The sequence below is a fragment of the Callospermophilus lateralis genome, chromosome 15, assembly GCF_048772815.1.
Source record: "Callospermophilus lateralis isolate mCalLat2 chromosome 15, mCalLat2.hap1, whole genome shotgun sequence".
Lineage (NCBI taxonomy): Eukaryota > Metazoa > Chordata > Mammalia > Rodentia > Sciuridae > Callospermophilus > Callospermophilus lateralis.
Genome location: NC_135319.1, coordinates 40,665,392 through 40,685,071, shown reverse-complemented (window position 1 = coordinate 40,685,071; position 19,680 = coordinate 40,665,392). Strand labels below are relative to the sequence as shown.

Sequence of the window (19,680 nt, the reverse complement as noted above, 5' to 3'; positions counted from 1 at the left end):
TTTTACTTGCTGTAGTGTCCTAGAGTAATCTACATTGAGACCCATTTGTAGGTATGATATCCAAAGTCTTTGTTTATTTCTCTCTGTTTTTGCTATAGCTGTAGCATTGGCTATCTGTAGGTCAGACCTGGTGGCCCACCCCTAGACATTTGTACTTGGCCTGGTTGTCAGTTTGGGTTTTTGTCTCTTCTGTTTTTTTTTTTTTGTTTTTTTTTTTTTAAGTATAGCTGAAGAACGAGTATCATTAATTTGTGTGCGAAGCAAGGTGCGCTGACTTCATTGAGTTCAGCAGTAGAGTTCCTTCCTTGTGAACTTGTGATATCCCTGTAGGTTTCAGTACTTCATAGAGTAGGGGTAAACAATCAATAGCAATAACTAATGCAAACAGTATATGACATTAAACTAAATATTTGGTTCCTATCATAATATCTACAATGTTAATTGCCACAAAAAACAAATGGTAGGAGCACCAGTTGCCAACAGCAAACACAGTAAAAACAGCAAAAACAGTAAGTAACCATTAACTATCTAGCATGAAAACAAATAGCAGGTGTCAACTATAGTCATCCATAGGAACGGTATTAATGGTGGGGGCAGGAGTTATATAAATCAATTAGTGCTAAAAGTGGTAAGAATACAGTTAATTAACAGAAAAGAAAATGAGACAGAATGGTAGAAAAGAGTTTACAATTGCAAAAAGTGATAACAAAAATGCAGAAAACAGCATTTGATGGTTATAAGGAAGTAGAAAAAATACAAGTAACAAAGTGAAGGGTGAGCGAAAGATTAATAGAATTTGGCTATTACCATAAGAAGAGAAAGGTAAACAAGAGAAAGAGACAAATAAAAACAATAGAAAACAAAATCAAAATATACTAATCAAAAATCCTAATCCTCAAAAGACAAAGCAAAGAAAAATTAATAGTTTTAAAAATGCTAAAAATGAGGAAAAAAGAAAAAACATGTAATATATATCTATGAACCAATCAGTACAGCAACACACACACACACAAATAAAAAAGAAAAAGGAAAAAGATTCTTAATGAAAAATTAAGGAATCATTTCCACTGAGGTAGTCAAAATAGTGGATGGGAATAGATGGTCACTGTGCCTGACTTTCTTTCCATTTCTTCTTCAGCTGTTTGGTTTTTATTTCAGCTGTGTGCTTAGAGTGAGAACAAGGATTGAACATTATTAACCCCTTCCTCTTTTTGTGGTGCTCACCAAGTTTCTACTTGGAGTGGCATAAGACCATAGCTGTTTCAAATAATTCTCAGCTTCTCTTCTCCCAGTATGAGATAGGATGAAAGGGATAGGATAAAAGGGATGGGAAGTATTGTCAGGTGGTGTTTTATCTACAGAGACCAGATGGATGCACTCCCAGGGTGAGTCTGCTGCAGAATTTTTTTTTTTTTTTTTTGAACCGGGGATTGAACTCAGAGGCACTTGACCAATGAGCCACAACCCTAGCCCTATTTTGTGTTTTATTTTGAGACAGGGTCTCAACTGAGTTGCTTAGCACTTCATCATTGCTGAGGCTGACTTTGAACTTGCAATCCTCCTGCCTCAACCTCCGAGCCATTGGGATTACATACGTGTGACACAATGCCCTGTACTGCTGCAGAATTCTATGAGGGGAATTCTGTGGTGGGGCTTAGATCTAATCAGGCCTCAGGTGTTTTGTTGGGTGGTGTCTGCTCTGGAGAGATGTGATCAACATATCCCTAGGGCTTGGTGATTGCTGATATCTGCTGGAAGTCTGGATCTCTAGAGCCTCCCAAGGATTCTACTCATAGAGTATGAGGGCCAATCTTTCAACCCTTTCCCAGGCTTAGTCCCTGAGTGTATTCACACCTACCTGTTCAAATTCCTGACCCTGTTTCAGCTGGTTGTGTTATCTGCCAGACTCTTGAGTGAAGCAAATTGGGCTTCCTTTGCTTTTCCAACTTGAATCTTCCTGGGCAATACATTATCTGTACCTGTTTTCTTTCTGTTCTGTGAGATACACCCCAGGCCACACAATAGGTGCTTGCCAGGACAGTATAGGCATGTGTAAGATCTTGCGGTTTCCACAGCAGCAGCTGCAGTATGGCTGCCGCAGGATGGCTCTTGCCTCAGCTCTCCATGGCCATTTGGGAAACACTGGGCACTTTTTAACCACCAGTACATGGTGCAGCTTCTGAATCGACTAAGGGCAGACTGCCTTTCTGATATCAGGTTTCTCCTTACGAAATCTGTTACTGTTCTCTCTGTGCTGAAGCAGCATAGCTACTGCTACCACTGCTGCTGGCTAGTGTGGTTTTTCTTCTTTGTTTAAAGTACCCAAATTTCTGAGTCTCTTAAGACACTGTGTCCCATATTGAGTTTTAGTGAAATCCTGCATTCATCCTCCTCGCTGAGAAGCAGTACTCCTTCTGCTTGAATCCTGAGCCACAGAGCAATGAGGAATGCAACTTTCCTCTAGCCCCTACCTTCGACAGTCCATCATTGGGTTTTCTTTTGACTTTCCTTATTTTGGGTAGTTTTCCCTTCTTCCCAGTTTGTCAGGTTTTTGTTGTTTTGTTTATTTTATTGTAAAAGTGTGTTTAAGTTTGTCAAATGCTCTTTCTGTAGCTATTTGAATTATAATGTGTTGTTTTTCTCCTTCATTCTGTTAATAAGGTATACCACATTGTTTTTCTCCATTTTAAACCATCCTTGCATTCTAGGAGTAAATCTTGTTTGGTCAAGATTTATTTGGTGTATAATCATCTTAATGTGCTGGTGTTTTTTTATTGAAGATTTTATTGTACTTTATTGAAGGTTTTGTTTTGTCTTCTGCAGTACTAGGGATTGAACGTAGGAGATCCCCTGCCCTTTGTATTTTTTATTTTGAGACAGGGTATCACTTTTTTGCTGAGGCTGTCTTAGAACTTGAAAGTCTCCTGCATCAATTTCTCACATCGCTGGAGTTACAGACGCTCACCACTGTTCCAAACTATTGAGGATTTTTGCATCAGCATTAACAAGGAATAATGATCTATAGTTTTCGGCTTTGTTATGAGGACGGTGCTGACCTCATTGAATTAGTTAGGAGGTGTTTGGAGAAATCTGACAAGGATTCCCCCCCCCCCTCGAAATATCCAATCTCAGATGCTCTGTTTAAGCAACAAAAAAACATTCTCAGACATTCATAATAACCCTTTCTGTCACATTACTTTTTTTTTAGTTTATATTTTTTTCTGTTAACAGAGCCTTCCTTGCCCCTTTCCTGTGATGCTAGGGATCCTGCTGAAGGCCTTGTATATGCCAGGCATGTGCTGCAATTAGGAAGTTTAAGTCTTGTGTTCTTTAACATAGTAAGGTGATTATAGTGATTAATTTATTATATATTTCAAGAAACTGTTTAGTGAATGCTTACAATACAGAAATAATAAATGGTTGAGATGATAGATATACTCATTTCCATGTTTAATGTATTTAATGTGTTGTATGTATGTGTCAAAATAGCATACTGTACCCAATCACTACATATGATCATTGTGTGTCTGTTTAAAAAAATAATAAAGGACTAGAAGTTGTTAAGGATCTGCTTCATTAAATGCAAAAAGATTAGTAGAAATTTAAAAAGTGTATGTATTTGTGACTGGAGAAACATCTAATGACCTGGATTGAAGACCAAACACAGAAGCATATCTCTCTCAGCACCATGAAGATCATGAGTGAAGCAAAGTTTGTTTGTATTACTGAAAGAAAAGGCTAGACCTGACTATAATAAATTTATTGCTAGCTCTGTGTGGTTTAAATTATTCAGTCATCATTATTTATTACATCACGTGAAAGTAGTTAAGTGTGAGTGCTGATGTGAAGGCAGCTGAAGAATTTTTTGGAACTCTAGATAATTTGGTTATACAAGAAAATTACAATCCTGCACCTTTCCTTGGGTGTGTAATTGTGACTTATATCCCTCCATATATGTGGTTGCTTTTGAATGTCCTAGACCTCCCAACAGGGGAAGAAGGAAAAAAGGGAAGGAAGGATAAAAGGGGTGAGGGGAAGAAGAAAGAAAAGTCAAGTCTTCAGCCAGAATGAGAAGGGTACAACGATAGCTATCTACCTTTCTGCATCTTGGCAGTCAGAAATGATAATAAGTGATCAAAACTCCATTCCCAGTATCTGGATAAGGTCCGTATTGCCCACCCTGGCACCTGTAAGCTAATCCTGGAACATGTTCATTGATGTGTTATGCAGAGAAGCCAGATGAGTAGCTACTGCTGTGCTGAGAGCTGAGATTTTCTTGAATTAGCTACAATTTTCCATCTAACCCATCTCCAAGAAATTGCCAGCTTTGAATAGGCTAAATAGTTCAACAGTGGGTATATCAGATAGACTCTGCCAGTGTAATTGTTACGTAGGTGGGAAAACAGATTCTTGGTGTGTCCTAGGCTATAATTTTCTTAGAATTCTCCTGTCTAGCTACAGTTTTGAAAATCCTTCACCCTCCTGCTTTATCATGCCACTGTTGCCATAAATTAAGTACTGTATGTACTTGCAACTTGAATACCATCACCTTACTAAACTCCTACTAATAACTTATTTATGTATATAATCATATCTGTTAATCAGTTTAGTTGTTTCTTTCCGTTATTTTTATTTAACATTTATATAATTGTCTTGCCTTAATGTGTTGGGACACTAGTGTAATGTTAACTAGAAGTTCTGAAGATCAAAGAAACATCATGTCCTGTTTCTTTGTGGGAAAACTTCCAGTATTTCACAATTGTTTGTTACAAGATTTTTGTAGATAACCTTTATCAGATTAAGAAATTTTCGTTTATTACTACTTTTTATCATGAACAGATGCTAAGTTCTCAGCTTATTTCAGGATGATTATGATTTTTCCCTTTTAATCTGTTAAATTTCTATAAATTATGGCAAATTATGTTAATGAAATTTTCTAGTAAACAGCTTTGTTTTTCTGGAGTAACTGATTTGGTTATCAAGTTTAGTCTGACAAATTGAGAAATGTATCCTTATTTTCTATTTTTTAAAAGTAAAACCAAAAGGTTGGTAGAACTTGTCATTAAAGCCAGCTGGGCTTGGCATTTTTGTTTTTAAAAATTTAAAGACATTCTTTTATTTCTTTGGTGACTTCAAAGGTTGCTTTTGTTATTTCTTCTTAAGTCAGTTATTTGGAAGTGTTTTTTTTTTTTCTAAGAATTTAACTTTTTAGTTAAATTTTAAGCTCACTAAACATTTTTATGTCTGAGCTGGGTACAGAGAGGCACATTCCTATAATCCTAGTGACTTGGGAGACTGAGGTAGGAGGATTACAAGTTCAAGACCAACCTCAGCTACTTAGCAAGGCTCTCAGCAATTTAGTGAGACCCTGTCTAAAAAAAATAAAAAGGGCTACATAACAATTACACTGGCAGAGTCTATCTGATATACCCATTTTTGAATTAAGTGGCTCAGTGGTAAAGTGCCTCTGGATTAAATCCTCAGTACCAAAACCAGCAAAATAAAAAGGTAGGATATATTTTGGGAAGAGCCAACATTTGTTTAATTCTGCTCTAGAAGAATAGGAATGACTAAGTGAAAGACTACAGAAATAATCGTTGAGAATTTTTCAGACCTGACTAAAGACATAAAACCCAAGACCATAAGGCCTACTTAACAATATTTAACTTATTTGTAAACATAGTTAAAATATCAGAGTTGTACAGATTCATGGAGAGTAGATTGGTTTTCATTCTGTAGTTTCATAAGTTTGTTTTGACCATAGTACCTCCATAGGGGTCTGGAGTAATAAATATATTGATGGGTTTCCTTAGAAGAAGGAAACATTATTGCTGTTGTGATGGATGCCAGATTACTTGCTTAGTTCTTAGCCTAAATCTTTTTTTTTGAGTGGTGCCCAAAGACAAACAGGGAAAGTGGAAGAAGGACCTCCTTGGACATCTTAGTTGGATGCTACTCTTGTGCTGAATCATCTGTTGTAAGGGATTTTAGTATAAACCTTTGAACATTTAAAATTTGAATATTTTAAACTTGAGCATTTTCTGAACCATACTTGTGCAACCTACCTGTGTGATACTGAATTGATTTGTTATAGATTAAGGTTGTTGATATTGTACAAAAGTTTCATAGCAATTGTTTTTATTTATTTTTGAAGAGAAAAATTAATTTCAGTTATTATATTTTTCTTAATGTAAATTGTTTGGAATGTAATACTAAGTCTGAGGTTTTCTATCATTTTAGGCAGCATACTTCTGCTTTTGTCCCTTCATCAGGACGAATTTATTCTTTTGGTCTTGGTGGTAATGGGCAGCTGGGAACTGGTTCAACAAGCAATAGGAAAAGTCCTTTCACTGTAAAAGGAAATTGGTTTCCATATAATGGGCAATGTTCGATAGATAGTGGTAAGTAATATATTACAGCTGTGTTACACATACTCTAAGGTTTTCAATAAAATGTTGCTCTTAAGTGATGAAGCTTTTTATGTTTTTAAGTTAAAATAGCAAGTTTAAGAGCAATGCATATGGTTGCTTAATTTGTTTATTATATATAGTTAAGGAAATTTTTGATAAAGTGGTTTCTAGAGAGTGGATCATATAAGAACTAAGTGGTGGCTAGAAATCGATGAGAGGGAGTTTTTGTTTTTAAATTGGTAAAGTTAAAAATAACTAAACTAACCAACTAAACCATTTTTAAGTTCAACAGTATACAATTACTAAATACATTAATATTTTGTATAATCGTTCTCCAGGACTCTTCATCTTGTAGAATTAAAGCTCTGTGTCCATTAAACACCAGCACTTTATTACACCCCCACCACTATCATTGTGCTTTCTTTCTCTGAATTAGATTTGACTCTTAATGGAATCATATGATATTGTTTTTTCTAACTGGTTTACTTAGCATAATGTTATCAAGGTTCATCCATGTTGTAGCATGTGTCAGAGTTTTTTATTGTTATTTTTAAAGACTTAATGTTCCATTTTATGTTTGTACAACATCTAATTTTACTTACAGGCTTTACTTATTTTCACCATTTAGGCTATTGTGAATAATACTGTTGTGAACATGGGTGTACAAATATCTGAGATTCTGCTTTTAATTATTTTGGGTGTACACAGGAATTTAAATTATATATCAGAAACTAATTTTTTAAAGTTTAAAGTATATAAGTCTACCTATTCAAGATAGTAAATTTTTAATTTTCTTTTTATTCCCTTTTTGTTTTAGCAAAATGTGTATTTCTTTATTTTTATTTCTATTTTTGCAGTAGTTCTGGGTTTTTTATTGACATATAATATGAAATATTAGAAATATTTGATGCTATTTTTGCATTCCTTTGGTTACATGCTATAATGAAGATGTACTTCCTTTTTATGTTTTTTTTTACCATCCTAAATTGTTGAACCCAGTGTCCCACGAATGTGAGGCAAGCACTCTACCACTGAGCCACAACCCCAGCCCTCTTTTAAAGAACTTAATAATCAGATATGGTCACACTCTGAGGTATTGGGAGTTAGAATTTTAGATGTGAACTTTTTTTTTTTTTTTTTGTACCAGGGATCGAACACTGAGCCACATCCCTAGCTCTATTTTGTATTTTATTTAGAGACAGGGTCTCACTGAATTGCTTAGTGCCTCGCCTTTGATGAGGCTGGCTTTGAACTCGTGATCCTCCCTCCTCAGCCTTCCAAATGGCTGGGATTACAGGCATGTGCCACCATGCCCACTAGATGTGAACTTTTTGTGGGGACAATTCAGCACATCACAGGAAGGCAAAAATCAGTGTGAGAGGAAATTTGCACATTTCATTAAGATACATACAACCACAGTCCATTTGCTGTACAGGGGCAGAGAGATAAGGAAAGTACTGGGAGATGAGATTGTTTAAATTATGTAATGTCATGTATGAATATGGAATAATGATCCCACTATTATGTGTAATTATAATGCCCCTATTAAAAATAAATTAAAAACTTACTGGAAAAAAATGGTTTTAGATTTAGAAATCAAATTCCAGTTAAAACTTTCAAAGTAGATGGGCAGACCTGAAGTGAGTGAAATGATTTTTACCTTTACAAAATTTCTTGTTTTTCTTTTGTTTCCTGTCTTATTTCATATTCTCTTTCTTTCTTGAAACAATGGTAATTAAATGGTTTTGCAAAAAAACAAACAAAAAACAACAGTTAATAACTGAAGTATGAATTATAAGAGAAAAAATAATCATGTGTACTTAAAAAATTGTACTTGCTTACCTTTTTTACTAAAGTGACAATAAAATGGTTCAAAAAATACATAATATGGTTGAAAGTAATTTTAGCACTCTCATAAGTGAAAAACTTTGTTCTTTTCCTCCTTAAATAGTGAAAAGCAACATGAAGCATAGGAAATTATTCTAGTAAGACAGAATATGTGCTACCTGGAAGATTACACAAAAGTGTACAACAACATTTTATAGGCATGTATCAGTAAACAAATAAAAACCCCAGACTTTATGAAATTTGCTAAAATTTTAAACCATTTTAAAATCTTAGAGTCACATATAAACTCTAAGGCAAATAAAATCCTGTTACCTAATTGTGTTTTTAAACTTTTATGTTCTAGAAAAAAGTGATACTTTGGCTTTGTGAGTGTTCATGAGGCCAAAATAGTCTCTGTATTTTTAAGCTTTCTGGTTGTAGATATATACAATGCCTTTGTTTATTTTTATTTACTTTATGTGGTGCTGAGGATTGAACTTAGTGTCTAACATGTGCCAGGCAACTGCTCCACACTGAGTCACAACCCCAGCCCCAAAGGTGTTTTTTATGTTAACATGTAGTGCATTCATTATTGATGATCTTCAAGTAAATCAGTATTAAAATTTTTTTTAAGTTGCAATATGTTTAAGTATTAATTACATAAATAAAAGCCATTTGGAATGCTGAATTAAGTCCTAAGGGAGTAATTGTTTCAGAGACCATCAAAATGCCCCTTTTTCTTTTTAAAAAAATTCTGCAGTACTGGAGATTGAAACTGGGTACTCTACCACTGAGGTGTACCTCAACCCTTTTGTTTTTTTTTTGAGTCTGGGTGCCTCTGAGTTGCCCAGACTGGGCTTGAACTTGTGAACCTCCTGTGCCATTACAATTACAGGCATGTGTCACAGTGCCTGACCAAAGCTGTTCTCTTTTTGGGCTTGAGGTGTTGCTCATTGGAGCACGTTCTAAGATTACATGAGGCCCTGGATTTGATTCCTAGCTCTTCAAAGAAAAAAAAGAACTGTTTTTTTGTTTGTTTGTTTCAACAGTTTATAATTTTCTCTGATAGTAAATTTTGAAAGTGTAAGGAGAGAATGAATTAGCCCTTCTAAATGTGGCATCATATACTATAAAACTAAGAGTTAAATCAGATTATTGGTACACATATAGACATTCGATGAATCCTTGTATATGCATTGTATGTTGGACTTATTTCAGGTTCAAACTCCAGTTCAATGGCTGTTTGGAATAAGTGTCAAACAACAGTTTGGGGATAGAGGTAAAATGCCATAATTGTTTAGATTGTGTGTTGTAGTGGAGGGAGGTAATGCCTTTTCATTAGGACAAGGCATCACTAAATTTAGAAAATGAGGAAAAATTACTCAATACATGAAAATAGCAGGGACAGAAAAGTCAAGTCAGGTCCTAATCTCACAGTTTACATTAAAATATATTTGGGCTGGGGTTGTGGCTGAGAGGTAAAAGTGCTCACCTAGCATGTGCAAGGTCCTGGGTTCGATCCTTAGCACCACATAAAAATAAATAAATAAAATAAAGGTATTGTGTCCAACTACCACTAAAAATATTTAAACATAAATATAATATAATCAAGAGTAAAGTTCTTTTGTTGTTTTGTGGTATTGGGGGATTGAACCCAGGGGTTTCATTAGCCATCGGTACCATTGTACCATCAATAGCTACCATTGAACTATATCTCCAGTTCTTTTTCATTTTTTATTTTGAGATAGGATCTGACAGAGTTACTGAGGTTGGCTTTAAAGTTGGGGTCATCCTGCCTCAGTATGGGTATATTAGTTTGTTTTTGCACCTCTGTGAACGAAAGAACCTAACAGGAACAACTTAGAGGAGGGAACATTTATTTGGAGCTCGCCATTTCAGAGGTCTCAGTCCATAGACAGCCAAAGATAGCAAGGCTGAAGAGCAGGTTGGAGAAAAACACCTCATAGTGGCTTTGGGGACAGAGGAAAGGAGGGGAAGAGAGAAAGGGGAAAGGGCCAGGTCACAGGGAAGATGGATTTTTCCAGGGCATGCCCCCAGTAACCCATCTCTTTCATCTCCTCCCTACTTGCCTACAGTTATCAACCATTCAGTCCCATTCAAACTAGGATGGACTGATTATGTTACAGCTCTTAAATTCCAATCATTTCAACTTTAAACATTACTACATTAACAAAGGAGCTTTTAGAAAAAAAAGTTTATAATAATTACAACCTAAGGTTAGTATTGTAAATATCAAAAGTGTTTTTTTCATGTTGATGAGGAAGACATTGAAATATCCAGCAGATAAATAAGACATTAATAAGATACCCAATAGATAAAGGAAATTAATGTTAATAAAAAATACAGAAATTTATTACCTCTTTAGTATCAAAGAAATGCAAATTTAAAAAACAAACGGATAGTTAATAAACGCACATGATTGTGTACTAACATTCCCTTTCCTATTACAGGGTTACTGTATAGTAGATTGGGGGAAGCTAATTGTCCAGCTAAAATAGGAAGAAATAATGGAGCCTATATTACCATTTTAAACGCACAATGAATTAATGTTCTAAGCATTGAGCACGAGTGCTTCCAGGAATCACAAAAAAAGGAACTGAACCCGACATTGTGTTTCCTGATGGAAGAATACCCCCCAAACCCCCAGTATAGTAGTTTTACTGAAATAAGGTGTGATTGAAGCCTTTTTTTTTTTTTAGAGAGAGAGAGAGAGATTTTTTTTTTTTTTTTTTTTTTAATATTTGTTTTTTAGTTTTCGGTGGACACAACATCGTTGTTTGTATGTGATTCTGAGGATCGAACCCGGGCCACACGCGTGCCAGGCGAGCGCTCTACACATCCCCAGCCACATCCCCAGCCCCCAGCAATATTGGGAGAAACCATAAATATAATAAGCAAATTAAATCTCCAGCAAGTTGTACATGATAAATGACTAGATTTCTCAGACTTTTTGGAGTATCAGTTGGAAGGAAATTAAGGAAACTAATTTCTAGTGCCTAACCCAGCTCCTATCAACCCATTCATGTTTTCTAGATTAGTTATCCATCTTCTAGGGAATTTTTAGTGAGCAGAATCACTTAGGGACAAATAAGCAACATATTAATAAATCTTTTTGGGGAAGGAACAATTTCATGTATACTTGTGAGAATGATGTGATTTTTTAAATTAAACAATCAGCTTAATCTGTTCTTGAAATATATTTTGGTCATAGGGCATTCTTGTGACTTGTGAAAACTTTTTTTGTTAATGTTTTGAACTCTGAAGCTTTTATTACTATGTGCTAAGCTAGAAGAAATTTATTTTATATTGTTTATTCATATTGCCAAATATTTACTTAGTTATTTTACAAATGAAACACTTTACTTGATAGTAGGGAATAATAAAGAAAATTAAGATGTGGTCCTTGAAGAGAATTTGTAATTCTCTGTAGCAGGTATGGTAACTAATAATATAAGGTGAAGAAATAGAAAACTAAAGAGATGGAGGTCATGTATTATATTTAGAAATAACTAGCTTTAATTTATAGTAGCTGTGTGTGTGTCATCTTTTAAGTATATATTGAAAGAGGAACTGATTTTGCATTATAAAGTATTCACTCAAGTTTTAATTTTTATTGTGTGTATATATGTGTGTATATACACAACAAACACACACACACACATATAGATAGATGTTTTTTAGTTGTCAATGGACCTTTATTTTTTATTATGTATATGTGGTGCTGAGAATCGAACCCAATACCTCACACATGCTAGGCAAGCACTCTACTACTGAGCCACAACCTCAGCTGAGTATCCTTTGTTTAATTTTAAGCTATCTTGCAGCTTTCATTCTGTTTTTATATTATCTTTAGTTTAAATTGAAATGTAATGAGGTAGACTAATTCTTGCATGTATGCCAAAAGGATGAATTGTAAACTTATTAAATGCTGCTTATGCTTGTGGAATCATTGAACATTCATCCTTTGGTCTGTCTCATCTTCAGAGCAATCAGAATATTTCATGAGTGGAAGGTCTAATTAAATTAGATGAGTATGACAAATTCAGTAGTAATGTGATGTTCTGGAAAATGTTGTGTTTTGGATTCTAATTTTTGCATTTTATTTGTATTACAGATTCTGAAGAATATTTCTGTGTAAAAAGAATTTTCTCAGGTGGAGATCAAAGCTTTTCACATTACTCTAGTCCCCAGGTAATAATAGTCATGTAAATTATTTAGCTAAATAATTAAAAAATTTTTTTTCATTTGTTCTTCTTAGTTATACATGACAGTAGAATGTATTTTGCCATACTATACATACATAGAGTTGTATATGATGTGGAGTTAACATTGGTTGTATATTTATATAGAAGAACATAGGAATGTAATGTCCAATTTATTCTAATGTCTTTCCTATTCGCATCCCCTCTCCCTTCCCTTCATTCCCTTTTGTCTAATCCAGTGAACTTCTGTTCTCCCTTTCCCTCTTGTTGTATGTTAGCATTCATATAGGAGATCATTTGGGATTTGTTTTTTTGGGGATTGGCTTATTTCACTTGGCATGATAGTCTCCAGTTCCATCTATTTACCAGCAAATGCCAATATTTCATTCTTTTATGGCTGTAGCTCAATAATTTCGAGGAAGTTTTAAAATACTTTATGTTCTTTACATGTTACAGAGTAGTTGCTTTAATTTTTATCCAAGACTAGAAAATTTATATTTTGATTTATAGGCTAAGTTTTTTGTTTCATGTGTTTACTGGAGATTAACTTTTGTTAAAAAATATATACTAGGAGGTTCTTAGTTTTGAATTATAGATAACACCCCTTCCCTTTGACTAATCTCCTTAATTTTATAATTTAGACTTGTGGGCCACCAGATGACTTCAGATGTCCAGATCCTTCAAAGCAGATCTGGACAGTGAATGAAACTCTGATTCAAAAATGGCTAAGCTATCCCTCTGGAAGGTTTCCTGTGGAGATAGCCAAGTAAGGAAAGCATATTACCTACACAAAGACAAACTCAACTTCTCAACCTTGTGGTAGAGTAACCTTTACTGGGAATTTTCATTTCAGTATAATTTCATTGAAGTTCACTCACTGCATGGTTTATATGTATAAAATTTAAATATTTATAATTTTCATAATGAGTATTTTTTAAAGAATTTAAACTTTATTTTGTTTGTTGTTTATTTATTTTTATGTGGTGCTGAAGATTGAACTCAGGGCCTCACCCATCCCTAGGCAAGCACTCTACTACTGAGCTACAACCACAGCCCATAATGAATCTTTTTAAAGATCTCATTTAAATTTGTACAAGTTTCAGTTCTAACGTAGATATGTTAAATGATAAACTGTGGAATTAGCTATTTTGGGATTTGAAATATGTCCCCTTTGACGACATAATAATCACTCTTAATTTTTATACTCTCTGAAAGACTTGAATACTTCTTTTTTCTTGAATATTGTGCTTATAAATTAATTTGTCTAGTACCGGTCAATGACAGACCTCTGTTATTTGGTCAGTGTACTGCCCTGGTCCCATGAGATTATAATGGAGCTAAAAAATTTCTGTTGTCTAGTGACATTGTAGCTGTCATAACACAATGCATTACTTGTGTTTGTGGTGATGTTGGTGTAAACACTGCATTGCCAGTTACATACAAGTATAGCACATTTACTTATGTACAGTGGTTAATAACTTGATGATAAATGACTTTATTAGTGTAAATGTTTACTATACTGTGCCTTTTATTGTTACTTTAGAGTTTGCAGTACAACAGTATGTTATGCTACATTGTCAGTAATTTCATACATCTTGTATTTGCCGAGTATCTAGAGTGCATCACTCTTTCTTGTGCTTTATTTAATCTTGAGTGGTTTTGTCAATCATAGTCCTAAGAGCAATAGACTATGGATATACACTATATAGCCTAGGTATGTAGTAGGCTATGATGAATTGTTGAATGCCCCATTTCTCAGAACATTCTCTTTTGTTAAATGATGTATGACTATTTAAGCTGTTTTGTTATTTTAGATGTCTAAAAATTTTCTGAAAATCCCAGTGTAGGCCTGAACAATAGCACCCATGGTTACCAAATATCCAGGGTTATCCAGTGACCAAGATTATCATTATACCATGTAGAATTTTACAAATTAAATGTGCATGCTTAAAAAAAACACTTAAGAACATTGGCCAGGGACAGTGGCATATACCTTCAATTCAAGCTACTCTGGAGGATAAGGCAGGAGGATTGTAAACTTGAGGCCAGCGGGGAAATTCAGGGAGATCCTGTCTCAAAAGGACTAGGGAGTGGAATTCATTCTTAGCACAGGTGAGGCCCTGGGTTCAAACCCCAGTTTTGCAAAAAATAATGTAAGAATATCATATTTGTTTGATAAATTAGAAGATGAAAAGCACATTTGAGAAAATTAGAGCATACAATTATACCTTTTCAGACATTACATAATCTTCAGTAAGTTACATAATTCTGATTCATTTTAATTGGGTGTTGTTTAGAGGAGTGCTCTGTACCGTTAAATATTAGATTGACTGTTCATTTTCATTTCTGTAAAAAATGGCAAACAAAAATCATTTTTTGTGACTTTTTAAAAAAATTTCTTTTTAGTGAGATAGATGGAACATTTTCTTCATCTGGTTGCCTAAATGGAAGTTTTCTAGCTGTTAGGTAAGTGGCAATTCCTTGGTTTGCTGAAACTTTATAAATTTATTGTATTAAATATATATTAAGGTGAATAATGTTATAAAACTTTGATTTTTTTTAATTGTCATTTTTTTCTTCTTTAGCAATGATGATCACTATAGAACAGGTACCAGGTTTCCAGGGGTTGATATGAATGCTGCTAGGCTTTTATTCCACAAACTTATACAACCTGATCATCCTCAGATATCTCAACAGGTTTGTTTTTAAAGTATTTCATTTTTATAATATTTACCTGAGGTTTTGATTCCATGTTATTTTATGTGTTGTAACCTAATTAACTTCACTGTTTCATGGACTCCTTATGATGTCCTTCATGTAATTTTATTACATGCACTAATAGAAGAATTAAAATTGGGCTTCATTTTATAGCATTTGTAATTTAGCTGTCAGAGATCTGTGTATCTTTCCAAATGTTAATAGGTTCTGAATTAAAATCATTGTTTTGGTTGAGTCTGTTTATGATTATAGAGGTAGAATATTTATTAGACTTTCACACAAGATTTTTAAAGTTATCTTGGCAGTGCTTAGGCATTAATTTTCATTGTGCTCCACAGTACATTTATTGTATGATATTGTCTTATCTTTTTATTTCTTCACCTTTTCACGTTTGCTATAATACCAATTTTTTAAGTGAATTCATTTTAAATGAAGTAGGTTTTACTTTTTGTCAAAATATAGGTGGCAGCTAGTTTGGAAAAGAATCTTATACCTAAACTGACTAGCTCATTACCTGATGTTGAAGCATTGAGGTTTTATCTTACTCTACCAGAATGTCCTCTGATGAGTGATTCCAACAATTTCACAACAATAGCAATTCCCTTTGGTACAGCTCTTGTGAACCTAGAAAAGGCACCACTGAAAGTACTCGGTAAGAATTTCAGTATTTTTTCTTTTGAAACCTTTTCTCTTTAAATGGAAAATGTTGTTAAGTTCTTTTTGCTGTTTGACATTTTGCTGCCTTTCTTTTTTGACATAGTTCTACAGGGAAAAATAAAGCTATTTTTCCTTTTGTCGCTTTTTTTCCCTAGTCATTTGCTTCTAATTGTTGGAGTTGCTGAAAGCAAAACTTGTTAGATACAGAATTTTAATTAAACATAGCAGCAGAATTGGTATCAAGAAAGAAAAATTGTTATCTTTATTTCTCTCCCTCATTGCCTTGAGAGTGATCTTGCTATTAAAGAAGTAAACAAGGAAGAAACAATTAAAACTGAATAAACATGGGTTTTATATCATCCTTGAACCCTGATGGTCAACCCTTTGCCTCATGTTTTCTTTGCTTGCTGATTTCCTAATGTTTGATTTTATTTTTCTGCTTGTAGACAAGATTTTATTCCTCATCTAATCTAGCAGTTCTGTCTCTATTTGCTGTTTTTTTTTGGCCTAACCTTTTCTCACTTTAATCTTTCTAAATTATATGGATTTCATTTCTGACTCCTAATCTTTATAGTTTGCTTGCTACATTTAATCCATTGCTTTCCTTTCTGATAGTATTTGCTAAATATATGGAGTGGAAATATATGAGTAATAAAATAAGTACAAGAGCTTTTAAGATGGTGGGTGAGCAGAGGAAGCAACAAGCAAGGGATGGAATACTGGAATCTGAGGAAATTAGCTAGTAATAGAAGAGTGAAGCAGGAATTCATATTATTTTCCTATTTCAGAAGATTTCTTTTTCCCTACTTGATTCATGAGATTGTAATATTTATAGTTAACAATAAATTGTGAATGTGGAAAACGACATACATGTTACAACTTTACATTATTAAGTTTCCAGGAGTTTCTTGCATTGTAAAGTTGGTGCTGTACAACATTTCAGCTTTATAGTAAGCTGAGAGATAAAATGTGGAAAGATCCATAAATATTAGAGCAAAATCATTTTTAAGTGTATTTAATTTTAAACATCAAAATTCTGATAACAAAACACTGTAATAACTGGTTTTAATATTAGGTACAGGTATATGGTGGATTTTAAAACATAATGTAGGAAACCAATAGTGTAAATTCATAGGCTTTTTATACTTTATTTTTTCTTTGAGCACTTTTATGGACAGTATATTTTAACTTGGTGGTGTTTGGGTTGGGGGGTGTTGGACACTGTAGACATGTTATATAAAATATTGCTATGTGCACCTTCTTGGGATTTTCAAAGGTTAAAGAATCCCTGCTTTAGAAGAAAGTCAGTTTGGTTTTGAAAATTGTGAATTTTTTTTATTCATTTTATTTGCATGTTCACCCTTTAATAACAGAAAACTGGTGGTCAATACTTGAACCTCCACTATTCTTCAAGATAGTAGAACTTTTTAAGGAAGTTGTGGTACATCTTTTGAAACTCTACAAGATCGGCATTCCCCCTTCTGAAAGAAGAATTTTCAACAGTTTTCTTCATACTGCATTAAAGGTTTTAGAAATATTACATAGGGTATGTCCAATAGTTCCTTTATTTTTCTCTTTTCCCATTCCTACTAACAGATTGATAATGTTCATTTTAACATTAATATATTACATATTTAGATTGGCATAAAATATAAAAATTTGGAAACATTTGTAGTTTGTTTTAAATGAAATAGTATATCTGTACTTCAGAGTTTTGGTCTTACTTCAATAGGCATTTATAAATAACTTGTTTATAGTTGGGCAGAACAATAGCATACTAATGAATTAGAATTCTTATATTTTTCTTGTGAAGAACATAATTTGTTTAATAATACTTTTTTTTGTTAGTTATAAGTGGTTCTTATATGAAAAAGAGTGGGCCCTAGTTATTTTTATGAATATTTAAGCTTATGGTTCTTTTGATATTAGATACTAAAGGCCTCAAAGTAGAATGTTTCATTTGAAACAAATGACTAATTTGAAATTGGAACCATATGTAATTCATTAATTTGCCTATTGTTCTTTCCTGCCCTTCTTCCCAGTGTAAGAAATAGTACCCTTTACACTTGTAGCAGTACAGTTATATGAAGAAGTAGAATCTCAGCTGTTTCATTAAAGATGGATTTGAGTCATCCCTGACAGTTGGTAGGTATATCTTTGTTATGCCATTTGGTATTTTTGAGTTATTATTTAGATGAGACATGACCTAAGGGAGAAGCATTTGTTTCTAGCCTATAGAGTGGCTGAAAACCTCAGATGAATCTTTAATCTTTAGTTTCTTTTCCTTAACAGCTTCTTTGTATTTCCAGATTCTTCTTGCCTAGTGATCAGGTATATAAGGGGATAAAGGAGATAGTCCTTTTGTTCTCTGTAAGAAAAAAGCCTTATGGATAATTTATTTTCCTTTTTATTCTTTTAGTGAAGCTCCCGAGTATTTTTCTCAACTGCTTAACTTTCTGAACTTTTTCCTTTTTTAGTATGTCTGAGATTCCTAGAGAAAACTAATTTCTCATTATAATTAAAGAAATGAAAGCCATTTCTTTCCTAAAGAACAGGTCATTGCCCAGAACACAGCTTTCTTGCAGCATATCAGGGTCTGGGTCTGCAGCAAACTGCTGTAATGAGGATACTCTTAACTTCATGGGATGGGTCTCTCCCTTTCCATATACCTTTTGCCTAGGATTCAAGACATTAATTAGATTTTTTTTTTCTTTCCTCTGAACAACTTCTTCCTACTATATCTGCAAACCATTTCTTTTCAGGTGGACCTATTCATAAGTGATTACTCAGTCTGTTTGTCTTCGTTGTTTACTTATCTTTATTCCCCCTGTTAAAAATACTATTTTTCCTTAGCTGTGGCTTTTTCCACAAAAAAAAAAGAGAAGGGAGGATCAAGGGAGGAAATCGAACATTTTGTCTTTCATAACTACGGAAGGGACTTGAATAAGTAACTTATTTGCCTAGCTCAGAAACCTCAATCTCTACCAAGGAAAAAAGATACAGAGTTCTATTTCTAAAGGCTTTTTTTTTGTGGGGGGAGGGTAAGATTAAAATCTGGAGTCAGGCAACACTTTATTCCATGGAATAGAATAAGTATTCCTCAGTAACTTTTTTGATGGAACCATACTAGGATCCAGTTTTTTGTTAGGTTAATTTTCCCTTCACCTTCAACTAACATTTATTGCTTGCTAACAATGTCCAGAATTGGAACCTCTTCTGTGTGAGCACTTTGTATATATTACTCATTTAACTTTTGAAAACCCCATAGTGTTGGTATTTTGCCCATTTTTAGACTGGAAAATGAATCTGAACATTAAAGATCATGAACCAGTGAGTAGCACAATTGAAATATAAATCCGTATCTACTTCCAGTGTCCCTGCTGGATCCAGTGTTTCTCTGTGTTAGTATATACAGTAACATGTTTAGGAAGGGGATTTGCTTTTATGTTAAACCTCTCAATCTTCTGGATGGCAGATACTATGGTATTATGTTATGAGACCTGGATTAGGAATCAGAAGATCACAGTTTTAATCCTTTCTTATGCTGCTTCATACCAGTGTGATTTTTGAACAAGTATTTCTCTTCGTTATATATGTAAATGAACAGTTATATGCAAAGTAATTAAAATACCAACCCCAGTAGTTTTCTAGGATTGATGTATGGTTTAAATATTATAATATATGTATGTTGTTATACATTCCAAAGTCATCATTATGACACATCACCATTTGGGTGGAAAACCACTTATTTTGATTTGATTTATTGGGTTAAAAGGAAACTGGGTTCTTGTTATTAAATACTTTAAAGCAGAATAATACTGGTTGAATCAGAGTCTCTCTCTCTT

General features: G+C 33.8%; 1 protein-coding gene across 5 annotated transcripts in view; it reads left to right on the top strand.

Annotated features, from left to right (window-relative positions):
* The window catches only part of Herc4 (HECT and RLD domain containing E3 ubiquitin protein ligase 4), a 183,922-nt gene that overhangs the window by 61,308 nt on the left and 102,934 nt on the right, over window positions 1-19,680 (top strand). For all 5 annotated transcript variants that reach the window (XM_076834176.1, XM_076834173.1, XM_076834174.1 and 2 more), the window contains exons 9-15: window positions 6,241-6,401; window positions 12,373-12,449; window positions 13,102-13,226; window positions 14,867-14,926; window positions 15,046-15,157; window positions 15,641-15,830; window positions 17,209-17,381. In XM_076834176.1, coding sequence (XP_076690291.1) covers window positions 6,241-6,401; window positions 12,373-12,449; window positions 13,102-13,226; window positions 14,867-14,926; window positions 15,046-15,157; window positions 15,641-15,830; window positions 17,209-17,381 — 898 coding nt within the window. The remainder of the gene's footprint in view (window positions 1-6,240; window positions 6,402-12,372; window positions 12,450-13,101; window positions 13,227-14,866; window positions 14,927-15,045; window positions 15,158-15,640; window positions 15,831-17,208; window positions 17,382-19,680) is intronic.